The sequence below is a fragment of the Ciconia boyciana genome, chromosome 6 (genome assembly GCF_034638445.1).
Source record: "Ciconia boyciana chromosome 6, ASM3463844v1, whole genome shotgun sequence".
Taxonomy (NCBI): Eukaryota; Metazoa; Chordata; class Aves; order Ciconiiformes; family Ciconiidae; genus Ciconia; species Ciconia boyciana.
The window spans coordinates 63,725,649-63,741,526 of record NC_132939.1 but is presented as its reverse complement, the minus strand read 5'-3'; the positions used below and the strand labels follow the sequence as shown (position 1 = coordinate 63,741,526).

The window sequence follows — 15,878 nt, the reverse complement described above, 5'->3', positions numbered from 1 at the left end:
TGATATAACAACACTGATGTGATACACGGCCGTAGGAGAAGGCGGTGCCAGCGGGGTCAGTGAGCGTTAACTCATGAGCGGTATGAGTTATGAAATAGCTATGCTGGCTCCAAACCTGAAGTAGTATCTCTGCAGCACTTCACTGAGCGATGTGGCTGTACCCGGTCAGGAAGGTTTTAATTCAAGGATATCTGCGTCATGCTCCGTTGCCCAGTGTAAATATACTTGGAGGCAATCTGGTGTTTGGTTATGCATGTTCCCACGTCAGCAGAGGTATGAAAATTCTCATGTGACCCATCCATTTCTCGGCAGGATGATAGCAGCACCTAGGAAAATGATACAGTACCTTTGCTGATTTGGTTTTCCAAACCTATTACAGTAAAGCAGAATGCTTTAGAACATCTGACTTCTTACTGGGGATGTCAGAGGCCAGGCAGGCACAAGTGTCAGCTAAAACGTGAATGTCCATCTTTGATTTTCAGTTTGTGAAATTAAGAGGACCACACCAAGAGAAAAGCTCAAACATGCTACGTGACTAATGCATGCTTGGAGTTTGGAAAAAAGCGATAACTATGTGAGATCCGTATGATCCCTATGATCTTTCTTTTTTAGTCCATACAATTTCTTATGTCTGAAAAATGGATGTGGTAAAATGTACCTTTTTCAGAGAGTTACCAGATTAAATACTTGAGAATGTCCAAAACACTTTAAAACCATCAGAAACAGGTGCTTTGCAATTATAAATTGTTATCATGAGACTTCTGACTGGTTTATGTGGAGCATTAGGTCAAGGTTTAGATTTTTCTCCTTTTTGAAACAGCTGTAACCTTTTTTACTCAGCATTTGCCTTTATCTTATAGGCATCCAACAATCTGTAGCTGAGTGAAATTTCTTTGTGATAAAACAGATTGGAAAAATTGCAATTCTTGGCAGCTAGGATATCAAACTGTGCAAAAAATTTTCCAGTCCTGTTGAATGCGTTGAAAGCAGCAGTACTACAATACAAGTCTAGCACCAGCTAAGACCTAATGAAGGATGAAGCTAGTAAAGGATGGCATTTTGAGTGCTGCATTAGAAAGGTAGTAAGTATCCTGATGGAGAGGAAAGCAAATGGGAGGCAAGATTCCTGTACAAATATACACAAGGATTAGGTTTGAAATTTTAGTGTTTAGATGCATTTGCCTATATTTTGCTATTGGTGATGCAATAGGATATCACACTAGTAACTTTTGTATAATTAAGTTGCAGTGTAACACCTGAAAAAGTATAACAGAAGCGAAACCTGTAATAGGTAGTGTAAATGCTTTGAGGCAAGATTTTAGGTGACTTAGATCTGCGTTGAATGTTGCCCTCTTTTTTGTTATGGCTTGTCAAGTACCACACCTCTCACTACCTAAATAACGTCATCAAGAAGAGGAGCTGGAAGCCACAGCTGCTTCTACTGGTTTCCTGTGCAAGAGAGTGGCAGTATTTGCATATTTGATGATTTACTGTGCTCATTTTTGGTAAGCTCTTCTATAACAAATGCAATGCCTGCCTGCAGATACACTACAGCACGTGGGCCTTTTCCATGGGTAGGTCTTCTAGTATTACCACAATATGAAAAGTAAGGAGCAAATGTTAAGCAGGAAATAACTTAAAAGACAGGCAACACTGAGAAGAGACTCAGTCCCACATATATGGCCTAATTTATGTTATATTAGGAAAAGGATAAAATAAGGTTTTTTGCCCCTCAGTGGAAGGCAGGGAATTGGATGAGTTATCTTCAGGCAAGTGGCTATTATTCACATATTGGCGTGTGAGAGAAGACATTGGAGTCTCTATACAGAGTATTCATATTCTTTAGTTAGTCAAGGAAACTTGAGGTAGTACGCATTTTACCTATTACTAAACAGTCCTGCTCATGTGGAAGTGACAGTATGGGTAAGAGAATCTCTCATTTAGAAGGACTTGTAGTTTCTCATTAAAACTGAGCAGAAGACCTACTCTTTTTTTCCTCCTCTGATTCTTAAGCTATGGCATTAAGATTATAGTCCACAATTAAATATCTTCCTCTCCCATTTGGCATTTTTTTAAGTGGGGAAAATAGTTTTTTCTTCCTTTTAAAACCTGTAAGTAAAAAAAAAAAAAAATCATTTAGAACCCTATTAGTTTTTGTGTTATTGAGAGGGAGTGCTACTATGAGGAAGTGACTGAAGAAACGACACTGTTACTGTTTATAGCAGGAGAGACTCTTTGCTCTGAAAGGGAGAATCTGTGTATGTTTTGCAGAGAGATTTTTCAACCTGTTAGGCTGTTCAGGTTCTGCTGTCAGCAGAGTAAGTTCAAGCCTGTTGACAATAGGCTACATTTTCTTCATTACCTTTTGCAGACACCTGAGGAATAGTCCTTAGATATTCTTTGGTTCTCAGCCCACGGGTCGGAAAACACATAGCCACCAAATGTTCTGCAAATTATATGTTTTCACAAAATATTCTGATTTGTAAATGTAACAATTTCTTAATTACCTGAGACATCATGACAGGCCGTGGCTGACTAACATGAGCCATGTGTGTGGGGAGACTGCCGATTTCAGCACGAACAGTAAAGCATGGGGTTTGATGAGATTTTGCTGTCGCTGTCAAATGAGTAAAAGTGAATTTGGCTGTTTATAACATATAATATGTTTTCCTATAAGTCATGTAGGAAGAGGAGGCCCAAACAAAGTGGAAATGCTTATCATTTTTATAGGAAGTATTCAAATTGTCAGCCACTGCGGTTGGCTTATCCTCTGAGCTGCAGTGTCTGCCTGGTCTACAGCACAGTTCATTTTTGGTCAGTGCAGAACTTGCTGGCAGTAAAGACCTGAGCACCAATAAAACCAGGTAGGCTTTCTAACTTGATAAGAAACCCTGTAATTTCTCTTTTTTTTTTTTTCAACCTGTTCTGAATTGTAGCGAATGTGATTAAATATGCTCCATTTGCATTTTATAACCAAATTTGTAGCTCTACTCTGGAGTAATCAAAGATGTGCTCCTAGGCAGAATACCCCACCATACTTCAACTTATGGATAGAGCAGTTTGTTTGTCTTTAGCAAGTGAATTATAAACTTCATGAGGATAGGGTTGTGCAAAGTTAGCAGAACAAACACAGTTTCTTTTACATGTAACTACAGATGCAAAGGAGGCTTCAGTACTCTTCATACAAGTTTGTTGCATTACTGACTAGTTTGTTTCTGTACTAGTTAATTCAAAATACATTACTGACTAGTTGGTTCTGTACTAGTTAACTCAAAATGATTTGTGAGAATTACTATTTCACAGGAAGCTGTAAAGAAAACAGAAGAATGTGAGCAAGAAATTGAAAAGTTGAAACAGTTCTTAAAGAACCACTTGGTTGAAATATCACATGAAGATCAACCACTGGCTCAGAAGACTCATTGTCCAGAGGTGGGTTTCATTGTTTTCTCTCTCATGTCTGTTACTTGTCCTGACTAACACTAAGCATGACAACGCAGAGCACTGAGAAATAGCAGTGTGCTTCCCCTCCCTGCCACAGTCAGGCAGGCAATTGAATGCTATGGTGTGACTATGCATACGTAAGTTGACATATACCAAGAGATATTACAATTAATATTAGTTTGCAAGTTGGGTATATCTTTCATAATATACTCCTTATTGACTTTGATGTGTCATTTGTACCTATATGAACTTCTAAGGAAAATTTAGAGTGCTGTTTTCATGACAGCTGACAGCTGTTTTGGTGAAACAATATGCAGCACCGATAGCTCGCCTGTGCTCAGCATCCCACTAATGTTGCTGAGGTAGCAGCTTGGGATAGTGCATAAGGAGAGAACTGAGTCCATTTCTGATCGCTGACCGTGCAATGGTACTTGTGGTGATTCTGGTTAGGGTTAGATTCTTTAGACTCCTTTCCTCATCCTCACTGCCACACTGTGTTTTCATCAACTGATAAACATGTGTTCCTTTTCTCCCTGCAGTCAGCTGCTTTCTCTAATGGATGAATTGATTATTTAATGCAAAAATAAGATTTGTTTTAAGGACAACACTGCAGAAGTCAGGAAGTGACTAATTAAGTGTAATAACTACTTATAAAGTGCCTCTGAAATGCTCAGCTTTTTGCAGACAGTCACAATAAAGTTAATACACGTACATTGTATTTGCTTAATAACTGTAATCACTCGGTATGCTCCTAAGTACATAGCTGCTCTGCTTTCAGGTGGTTGGATGTTGGAGGCTTGATGCTAGTACTAAGCATGACTCATTTCCTGATTCTTACTTGTTTTTGTCTTTGAGTTGTAGGGCTTTCTGTTTAATAGCTCTTGTTTTAGAAGAAAACCTGTTTCACAATTGTAGCATTTCATGAATAGAAGTGGGCAATGGAATTGCCCATCTTATTGAGGGGCTTCAGATGAAGAAGTGATGTTAATAAAGATTTGGTTTGTGAGGAGGTTTTTGGCCAGTTAAGTTTGCAAAACAGTAGCTGGTAAATGTGTGCTGTAAAGTCTCCTCCTGCAATGAAACAAACAGAAATACTGTTCCTAGTGGACATGTATAAAAATATGCCAAATTATCATGGATGGCTGTTTCTTCATTCCAATGACTTTTTCTTGCCTCTACCTTTGGAAGATTTTGCCTTGTGTTTTTGAATGTACATAAGGAAAAAAACATCCTTGTCTGAGCAGAGTTCCCATATCCTTTGAAAATTTGCTAGGGTTCCTGCCTCCACCTTCCCTGTCATGCAGCCACACTAGCGTTATTAACAGAAGAAGCTGTAGTCGAGACAGAACCAGCAGTCTTACTGCTTTCATCTGTTCCAGATTTTTACTTGTGTAGCATTATTCACACCATGATAGAGCATGTTGTGGAATCAATGCTATTCTTATTTCAAGCCTAGCATCAAAGCTTGCTCTGATGGACTGAATCCAGTGTGCAATGGGATATTTAGCCACATTTCCGTTTTCTGAGCAAGCAACAATGCTTCAAAGAGCTTTAGAACTTTCAGTAATGGAGTAGGGCATTGTATTCCTTGCCTTGTCTTACTCTGTTATTTGTTGTGCTTTCTTTGCTCACCTGGAGACTGGGTGGTAAGGAAAGGCCCTAGCAGAAAGCTCTAAGGGCAGAATACTGGCTAGAGCAATAGTCATGGCCAGGGAGGAGAACAAGACAGATTTATTTCTCCCTTTGTTAGTGCAGAGTCACTTGGATTATTGTTTAATCCCTGCAGAACATTAAATACTTTCCTTGTACTTTGTTGGGGATGATTGCTCCCAATATCACATTCAAAGACATGGGATAGTTTTGACCCTAGCCACGTCACCAAAACCCACTGAATGGTTTGTTTCCTTCTTTTAGGCCAGTTTCAGCAAAGAAGACTCAGCCCTGAGCTACCCTTATTGCTGTCTTTGCCCTCATCAAGGCTATCCCAAGTGTTCTGTGTCAGTTTCCAGAGAAGGTAGTTGGGAGTAACATCATCTGCTCTGACACACAGAGTAATGTAACCTAGCTGCATTCCCTCTGTCCTGAAGGAAACTCATATTCCCATGGCTATGCAGGACCTAGTTAGAATTAGTTATCCAGCCTTTCACATTTCCTTCCAGACTACCAACTTCTGCATTACAGATGGCAAGTGCTGTCCTGAGCTGAAAATTGCTGCTGTTTTGCATGTATCTGGACATCTGCAGTGACAATGGGGAACTGTCCCAATGCCCTGAAAAAGGAAAAAGGGGAAATAGCCCCAGTCCCAGTAAGATGCATCACTGGTATAATCTGTTACATTACTGTTTGGTTAAGTAAGAAAAATGGATGCTTACAGATGTTGTTGCTCCGTAGGGAGAAATGGAAGCTGTAAAAGAAGAAATCATAAAGCTGTGCCAAAGAAAGGAAGATATCCTTACGGGGATGAAGAATTCAATGTCTGAGCTTCACCAGCGCTTACAGCAAGAAGTGCCTGAATCAGGAGATGAACCTACAGCCTCTGTATTAGCACCAAGTGACTTGATTGGGACTGATGTTTCTGGTCAGCAGGTAAGTGGAGCACCACGTTGTGATCACTTACCCGAGAGCCGAAGGGGGAAGGTAAATAACCCTTCTTCCTCCAGGAGGAGTGGCATGTGAGAGAGGAGCACCCCTGCAGCTCTGAATGAGTACTACTTCTCCTCCCCTTTGTGCTTCTGAATGGTCCCAGAAGGACTGAGTATGATGCATGTCTAGGAGAAGGTGGGAGAAGGTGTGCCTCTGGTTATTTTTTGGCATGAGCACATCCAACATGAAGTTTGTATCAAGCAATCAACAGCGAAACGCTCAATGCGTATTTTTGTTGATAATCAGTTGTTCTGGGATTTTTGGTAAATTGTTTTCATGGAGCAAAATTAAATTTGTCCCAGTTATAGCTGTGATGTTGAAACATTACAGCATAGAGAAAAGTCCCAATTTTCAGAGGTGCTTAGTACCTGCAGTGTTCAATTACTTTAATGTAGGGTGGCAGATGTTCAGTGCTTCTCCAAAAGTGGACCCCAAGTGGTAACTTTCTTTTGGTTTACAGGCGGAAGAGAAGAGGCTTTTACTGTTCTTGTCATGAATAATTGGGCTGTCTCTTTATGTGTATTCTTGTAGCTGAAAAAAAGAGGAATGATGTCTCTTCTACCTTCCTTAGATGAAGAATCAGAAGACTGTTCTTTCCACAGCAAGGTGAGTGCAATGTATGTCTTATATATACAGCTGTATAGGTAAGATACAAGATTTTGGTACAGGACAAATTATGAAAAATGTGTAAATCCGAAAGATACTTCAGAACAAATTGAAATATCTGTTATCACTCCAGGATACTAAGAAATTGCACTCAAGCCAGCCTACCAATATTACACAGCACCTCATTCTGTGATGTGTGATCCTGCTTTTGGTGGGATTGCTTATATACAGTAATACCCCCTTTATGGAAGTGTTAGTGGCAGTATATGGGCCTCAGCACAAATTTTTATATGAGGGGGTGGGGTTCAGACAGAATTAGACAGCCTCTGAAGTGCTAAAACTTAAAAGAAACAACCAAAATTATTTGTATGTTTGATCTTAAGGAAAAAAGGGCATGATCAGACTATTGGGAATGAAATTAAGATAGGAGAGAGTTCTGGGAGAATGGGAGAAACTAGGAGACCCTGCTCAACAGGTTGCTCTGAATCTGGAGAGTCTGAATGCCCAGGTGAACTGCAGAGCGGCAAATCTGGGAGTAAAGTTTTGTGATAAAGTTAATAGCTTTTGGAAAAAGAAAAAAAAAAAATCCATGAAACTTTCTGCACACTTTCCTGCACCCTAGGGACTAAATAAGATGTGTTTGAATTAAATCAGGAATGTGCAGAAGTGCTGGTGAGCTTGTAGCCTAGCTACCTGCTCACACAGCAGTTCACAGACTGCCTAGGCTGGTAGTGACCAGCTACTGTCATCTGCATCTCCTGGGAGGGGCTGTGGCCTCAACCAAGTTTTGAAGAATCTCCATTTCTCTGAAGTCCTTTCTATAGATATTAATTAGCCTTTTTGCTACATCCTTGCAACAAGAGTCAAAAGGAAATGTGGCAAAGAGGTGATAGAGTACTGGAGGGGTTGCTTTAGGCTAGGCAAAGATGAAACTCCATGGCTAGACAGTGTGAAGAAGTCCAAACAGCTTGGATAGAGGTGGTGTCTTACTACTCTGATCCAAGCACTTCTGTTTCAGGGTTTCTGATTCTGCACCTTCGTTGGTGCAGTTTTCTTTACATACAGGACTTTTTAGTGGGCAGGACAGGACAATGATTGTTTCTCGTTGGTTTTTTTTATTTTTTTAAATAGTGTGAAAAAAATGAGAATACTCGGGTCTCTAGAGAAAACTATGAGCTTCATCCAGCTGCCATTCATCTTGCAGCAGAGCTGTAGAGCAAGGGAAGAGGTGGGATTTGGGAAACACAATAAAGACAGATAAACAAGGTAGAAATAGAGCAAAGTGTTACTAAAGGTTTGCAGTAATTTATATTGCCTGAAGGGATATCTGAGCTTGTTGTTCACAAGCTAACGCTGAGCTGTTACTGCTTTCAAAGGGAAGTACAGCCACAGAGAAAGATGCAAGCTTTTGGCCTTCAGAAAGAGATGATGAAAGGCACAAGGAAGACAGTGCAACCTCCTGGTCTTCTGGTACCTTGTCGGATGGCATCGTTCAGGTAATGCACTCAGGTTTATCTCCACAGGGATGGGAACTCATCTTTGTAGAAAAGATCTGCACAAGTCCTAGGTATTGCTGAAGCCTGCAAAGCAAGAGAACTGTAGAAATGCAGGACATGATGGCCTTATCCTCTGTCTTCCATATCACACTAAATCTTGCCATTTGAATTAATTTTCCCTATTGCACAATGACCTTAAGGGTCTTTTCCAACCTAAATGATTCTATGATTCTAGATTAATTTCTTCTAGCTTGACAGGAACCCAAAGATAGAAATGCCCATTTGGTAGCAGCAATTTGTTTCACTAATTCCTGGAAAGGCTGTAAAATGTGCATTTTGTTGGGGGATGATTTGTGGAAGAAGTTTTCTTTGTACATGAGAAGATCAGCATCTAAGACAGCCGATTGGCTACAATTTTGGTGGCATTCTGCTCTGTTCTTCTTGGTGTCTTGATAATGTTGTGATAGCTGCAGTTCTTAGTTTCTGTATATCAATGTTACCAGGCATAAGAGAACTTCTCTCTGTGAATACTCTTGGGCCAGGACCACTATAGGTTGAGTGACTGCTGCCCTTTGAGGCTTCTGTAGCACAACAAGGCAATAATGATACAAATACTTCCACTGTTGCCTCTCTCTTTACAGGATGCTGATGAGATAATGCAGTCACACAGTAAACATGGTGAGGAAACATCTATGCAAACTTTGCAGAGCACTGAAGGCTGTGGGACAGGTGATGGCAATCAGGCTATGGTGAGTTTAAAGACCTGAAGTAAGCTGAACAAGGTGACCTTCTGAGCTCATTGTATAACCTACCTAGTGGGCAGAGGCTCTATTTCATTGTGGTTATGCTACTGGAGTTTGTTGTAGTATTTATTATATGGTGGGATACCTACAACCCTTTGTGGGCCTCTTCATATTGCTGCTTTGGGTGATAATAAATACATTTTGATTTGCTCATTGAAAATGCAATTTACTAGGGAACAAAATGGAGTATTTTCAGGAAGTAAGATGCTGGCATTCATACAGGCATGAATGGAGGGGTTCAAGTGATGTAAACATACATCCACTATGGGATTTTAAAGAGAAATTAAGGAGATTGACACTCCTATATGTTGCTGCTTCATGGAAGGTATGCACAGGCTAAGGGAGGAGTGGGCAGCAGCCTGTAGGTTATATGCAAAAGAGTGTATGGAGGCAGACATGAATGCTCCAGGAAGGCCAGGAGCAGCAGACTGGTAGCAGAGCAATCTCAGCTCTTCCTGGGTTTAGAGCGTGGAAGAAGACAGAATCCGTCATTGCCTGAGGCAGGAGCAGGCCCCCAGGTCACTTTGTCTCCCATTCCTCTTGACTCCTTCCATCATGCTTAATCTTTAATTTATGGTTAAAAAACCATAGCAAAGTATTAAAACCCAGGCAGCAGCACAATATATTCTGTATTGGTATTAAAGAAATAGCCTCATGTGAGTGTATTATATATGGCTTAATTGTATGTGTGATATCTCTGTGTTTTTTCTCTCTGCTACGCTGTGATGCTGTTGGTCTCTGCATGTCTAAGCTCCCTTTGCAGCTGCAGGAGATGTAGTCACTGCAGTACCCAGGCACAGTGAGCAGTTCAGCTGAGCTCGCACTACTTCTCTGTGTTAGGCTGAGCTGAACCCCTGGCTGCACTGAGTAAATCTCCATTGAGGATAATGGGAATTGAGACACCCGTATTCAAGAGACTTAACCTCCAGCTGAACATTTTGGGTTTCCAGGAGCCTTACAAGACAATGTATGCCCTCCTGGCACCTCTGTGTGCCACCACTGTGTTTTGTCAGTGTCTTGCCTTCAGGGGCACCCACAGCCTGTTGGACCCAGCAATACAAAAGTTCAGTGGAGTGGTTTCTTGAGCCGGACGTGGCGTCTCAGTCGTCTGTGGAGAGAGTGCTGTCAGGCTGTGAGCCAGGGTCCTTCGCTGCTCAAGTAGACAGATTTTTTAGAGAAGGCCTCCTTTCTCAAACCGCACCAGACAGCTTTTTTGCTTGCAACAGCTTTTCCACTTCAATGTTTTGCTACACTGTGACATTTCCATATGCTACACAACTCCCTGTAGCAAGTGATTTTTTTTAAATTTTTTTTTAGTTAAATGATTTATTTACAAGATCAATTACAATTTGGAGACAGGAAAACATTTATTTTTATAAATGGTAAAATTTATATTTGTTTTCCCTAGAGATGTATGTATGCGTAGAGACTTATGAAGTCGATTATATTTATGTTCTCCATTTAGAGCTTAACTGCATGCTAAAATTACATATTCCTACTATCTTAGTGATTGCTAGATGATACCATTTCATCTCTCTGGCATGTTGTCCCTCCCATGCAAACATGCCTGCTTCCAAATTCAGTTATAGCAGCCTAAACCACAATTTAGGATTCAGAAAAACATTTGAATTACTGGATGAGGAAGAAAAGACGGGTTATAGTTGTAGGTGATTCCCTTCTGAGGGGAACAGAGGATCCAATATGCCGGACAGGCCCTCCTCTTACGGAAGTCTGCTGACTCCCTGGGGCCCTGGTTAAGGACATCACTAGGAAACTTCCTAGCCTGGTACGGCCCTCAGACTATTACCCATTATTGCTGTTCCATGTGGGTGGCGATAAAGCCACAGCGCGTAGTCCAAGGGCAATCAAAAGAGACTTCAGGGCCTTGGGCTGGTTGGTAAAGGAATCTGGAGCACAGGTAATTTTTTTGCCTATCCTTCCAGTTGTGGGCAGCAACAGTGGAAGAAACAGATGGACCCAGTCTATAAATACATGGCCCTGTGGCTGGTGTCACTGCCACAGTTCTGGGTTTTTTGATAATGGGATGGTCTACATGGCACCAGGCCTGCTGGCGTCAGATGGGATTCACCTTTCTCAAAGGGGAAAGAGTGTCTTTGCTCATGAGCTAGTGGAGCTCATTGACAGAGCTTTAAACTAGACTTGGAATGGAAGTGCGATAATATCAGGCTTGCCTGTGACAAGCTGTGAGACAACAAGCCAAGGTTAGAAGGATGGGGTGCTAGCAAGGGCCCTCAGCCTGTTGCTCTGAGACATGCTGGGTACACTGGAGCACATTTGAAGTCTTATGTAGATGAACCAGGGGCTCCTGAGGTAATAGGAGCCAACAGGGAAACACCGGTGAAGTACCTCAAAGGACTTAAGGGGTGTTCTTCTAAGAAGGTGACACAACCAACAGCTCTGCTAGAGTGCCTCTACACCAATGCACGCAGCATGGGCAACAAACAGGAGGAGTTGGAAGCCACCATGCTGCTGGAATGCTATGATCTAGTTGCCATTGCTGAAGCGTGGGATGAATCCCATGACTGAAGTGCAGCTATCGATGGCTACAGACTGTTGAGAAGGGACAGGCAAGGAAGGAGGGGTGGAGGTGTTGCCCTCTACATCAAGAAACAGATAGATTGTGAAGAGCTGTCACTGAAGAATAGCCATGAGCAGGTTGAAAGCTTACGAGTAAGAATCAGAGACCAAGGCAACAAAGGGAACCTTGTGGTTGGTGTCTACTACAGGCCGCCCGATCAAGGGGAGCCTATTGGTGAAGCCTTCTTGCTCCAGCTACAGAAGGCATCACGCTTGCAGGCTCTCATCCTGCTGGGGGACTTCAGCCACCCTGACATCTGTTGGAAAAGTAGCACAGCGAGCTGTAGGCAATCCAGGAGACTCCTGGAATGCATTGAGGATAACTTCTTAAGCCAGGTAATAGAGAGCCCCACCAGATGGCATGCGATACTGGACCTGATGGTCACCAACGCAAGTGAGCTAATCGCTGACATCAAGACTGGAGGCAGCCTGGGCTGCAGTGATCACACACTGGTGGAGTTCACAGTCCTGAGGGATATGGGTCAGGCAAAGAGTAAAGTCAGGACCCTGAATTTTAGGAAAGCACACTTCCAGCTGTTCAAGTAATTAGTCAATGGGACCACCTGGGAAACTGCCCTCAGGGACAAGGGAGCAGAAAGGAACTGGCAGATCTTTAAGGATGCTTTCCATAGTGTGCAAGGGCTCTCGATCCTCAGGTGTAAGAAATCAGGAAAGGAAGGCAAGAGACCGGCATGGCTGAGTCAAAACTTTGACCAAAAATCTTGGTCAAACTGAAGGACAAGAAGGAAATGCACAGGCAGTGGAAGCAGGGACAGGTATCCTGGGAAGAGTATAGGAACACTGCCCAGTTGTGTAGGGATGGGGTCAGGAAGGCCAAGGTACGGCTGGAGCTGAACTTGGCAAGCGATGCAAAGAATAATAAGAAGGGCTTCTATTGGTACGTCAGCCAGAAAAGGAAGGTCAAAGAAAGTGTAGCCCCCCTGGTGAACACAACTAGCAAACTGGTAACAATGGACAAGGAGAAGGCTGAGGTACTCAACAACTTCTTTGCCTCAGTCTTCACTGGCAACCTCTCTTCCCACACCTCTCAAATGAATGGACTGCAAGACAGGGATTGGGGGAGCAAAGTCCCTCCCACTGTAAGAGAAGATCAAGTTCGTGACCACCTGAACATGCATAAGTCTATGGGACTGATGGGATGCATCCCAGAGTCCTGAGGGAATTGGCTGATGTAGTTGCCAAGCCACTCTCTGTGATATTTGAAAAGTCATGGCAGTCAGGTGAAGTCCCTGGTGACTGGAAAAAGGGAAACATTGCACCCATTTTTAGAAAGGGTAGAAAGGAGGACCCTGGGAACTACGGACCTGTCAGCCTCACCTCTGTGCCTGGGAAGATCATGGAACAGATCCTCCTAGAAGCTATGCTAAGGCACGTGGAGGACAGGGAGGTGATTTGAGACAGCCAGCATGGCTTCACCAAGGGCAAGTCTTGCCTCACTAAGCTAGTGGCCTATGATGGAGTGACTACATCAGTGGACAAGGGAAGAGCTATGGATGTCATCTATCTGGATTTCTCTAAGGCCTTTGACACGGCCCCCCACAACATCCTTCTCTCTAAATTGGAGAGGTATGGATTTGATGGGTGGACTGTTCAGTGGATGAGGAATTGGTTGGATGGTCACATCCAGAGGGTAGTGGTCAAAGGCTCAATGTCCAGATGGAGATCAGTGATGGGTTGTGTCCCTCAGGGGTCCGTACTGGGACCAATACTGTTTAATATCTTAATCAATGACATAGACAGTGGGATTGAGCGCACTCTCAGCAAGTTTGCAGATGACACCAACCTGAATGGTGCAGTTAACACACCTGAGGGACAGGATGCCATCCAGAGGGACCTGGACAAGCTTGAGAAGTGGGCCCGTGTGAACCCTCATGAGGTTCAACAAGGCCAAGTGCAAGGTCCTGCACCTGGGTTGGGGCAACCCCTGGTATCAATACAGACTGGGGGATGAAGGGATTGAGAGCAGCCCTGCAGAGAAGGACTTGGGGGTTACTGGTGGATGAGAAGCTGGACATGAGCCGGCAATGTGTGCTTGCAGCCCAGAAAGCCAACCGTATCCTGGGCTGTATCAAAAGCAGCATGGCCAGCAGGTCAAGGGAGGTGATTCTGCCACTCTGCTCTGGTGAGACCTCACCTGGAGAACTGCATCCAGCTCTGGAGCCCTCAGCACAAGAAGGACATGGACCTGTTGGAGCGGGTCCAGAGGAGGGCCACTAAGATAATCAGAGGGGTGGAATACCTCTCCTATGAGGACAGGCTGAGAGAGTTGGGGTTGTTCAGCCTGGAGAAGGCTCCAGGGAGACCTTATTGCAGCCTTTCAATAATTAAAGGGGGCTTATAAGAAAGAAGGGGACAGACTTTTTAGTAGGGCTGGTTGTGATAGGACAAGGGGTAATGGTTTTAAACTAAACTAAACTACTAGATTTAGAATAGATATAAGGAAGAAATGTTCTACAATGAGGGTGGTGAAACACTGGCACAGGTTGCCCAGAGAGGTGGTAGATGCCCCATCCCTGGAAACATTCAAAGTCAGGTTGGACGGGGCTCTGAGCAACCTGATCTAGTTGAAGATGTCCCTGCTCATTGCAGGGGGGTTGGACTAGATGACCTGTAAAGGTCCCTTCCAACCCAAACCATTCTATGATTCTATGGTTCTACTGTTTGTCAGTTGAGCCATGGCAACCGTCCACTCTGTGGTGTCTCCATGGTCTTGGCAGACGGATGCATGATGTGTGCATGAACACCTGCGCAGAGGATACCGGTTTGTTTTATTCAACTAATTTGACTATATATCTGAGCTTCTATCTCTGTAGAGAAAGGGGATAAAGTTTACTGCAGTAACAATGTCCAGCTGGGGAGGGGCCGAGCATGCCAGAAGTGTAAACTAAATGCTTATGTCACACATAGGTGTGTGATGAAAGGGTGTCAGGCACAGTATTATACATTTGTAATGTTTTGTTATTTAAATGAATGAACTAAACCAAACAGGCTTACAACTAGAGCTGGAAACTTCAGGTGGAAGTTGAAGTAAACTGGTACTTTTTTATTTCTTCAGTCACATATACCTCGATAGACGTACTTAGACTGTTCTGGGATCTGTATACTCAGATTTACTTTCTATATTTAATGGTACTGTCCCATATTATCGCAGAGGCAAACAAGAACAGTAATGATTCAAGTCAGACATTGATAGCTGAAACAATGCATTTTTGTGCTCTAATTTTCTGCCAAATCTCATTTTAATGTGGAGCTTGTGCACTACCACTGACCATCTCAGTTGCCTGAATGTATGCTGTAGACCCGTGGGAGTGTACAGGTAGTTTTGTTCTTGTGGTGTTGTGCTTGATTTACTTACTAAGTACCAGTATTTGCATGTATGGAGCTATATACATACCTGTACAGCCTTCCAAGCAACTGCTGATATCTCCAAGCACTTTAGACTTCTCCTTATTATGGAAGTGTGCAATATTGCTTCTTAAAGGAGGGCTAAGAAGAAGAAAGAATGACACAAGACATACTTAAAAATACACTGTTTTTTTTCTGTGTGACCTAGAGTCCAAATAAAGCATATTTGACTCTTGGAACCAAACATGCAAGTAGCTTATAAGCATTGCCCAACAGCTTGCTTTGCAGCTTTAAGCTGCATTGCTTTTACATCTAACTCCCACAGAAAAACATCTCTCCTCAGGGGAGAACTGGTTAATGGTGAGTCATCCCACTTCCTGTGCACTCAGGTATACTTGTGCAAATGCAAATCGCTGCCTGGAAACCTGTTACACCAGATCCCGGATCGCCTGGCTGCTGAGTTTCCCTTTCTTTTTCTCTTTTCCTTCTTTTTTTTTTTTTTTTAGTCTGGGAACACGGTGGCAGAGTGGTTTCGGAGCTCTGTGAGTGTGAAAGTTAAACATTTCCCACTGGTAAGGGGAGGGGAAAGAAAGAAAAACCCAGATAGATAACCACATTTCTTTCATGTGCTTTGCTTCAGAGCGACACGCCGCCTCCTGTCCCCAACACCACCCGGGGCTCTCGAGGGAAAGCAGGAGGCTCGGAGGAAGCAGTGGATGGCAGTAGGCCTGAGCCAGAAACGATCCTCCAGGTGTGCCAGGCCCAGGTTGCCGAGCTGGAACAATGGCTAGACAAAACTAAAGTGTCACTGAGCTCAGACCCCCAGACCCCCAAAATGCAGCAGATGGTGGAACCGCGGCTTGCTGATTGCCAGGTAAGATGGAACGGTCAGTTTGGTGCTGCCATCCAAACAAGTCGCCCTTCC

General features: G+C 43.2%; 1 protein-coding gene across 1 annotated transcript in view; it reads left to right on the top strand.

The window, feature by feature from the left end:
• Positions 1 to 15,878, top strand: part of SYNE2 (spectrin repeat containing nuclear envelope protein 2) — a 198,884-nt gene that overhangs the window by 104,993 nt on the left and 78,013 nt on the right. The window contains exons 63-68 of the mRNA XM_072863909.1: positions 3,304 to 3,429; positions 5,833 to 6,027; positions 6,616 to 6,690; positions 8,067 to 8,186; positions 8,828 to 8,935; positions 15,594 to 15,827. Of these exons, the coding sequence (XP_072720010.1) occupies positions 3,304 to 3,429; positions 5,833 to 6,027; positions 6,616 to 6,690; positions 8,067 to 8,186; positions 8,828 to 8,935; positions 15,594 to 15,827 (858 nt within the window). The remainder of the gene's footprint in view (positions 1 to 3,303; positions 3,430 to 5,832; positions 6,028 to 6,615; positions 6,691 to 8,066; positions 8,187 to 8,827; positions 8,936 to 15,593; positions 15,828 to 15,878) is intronic.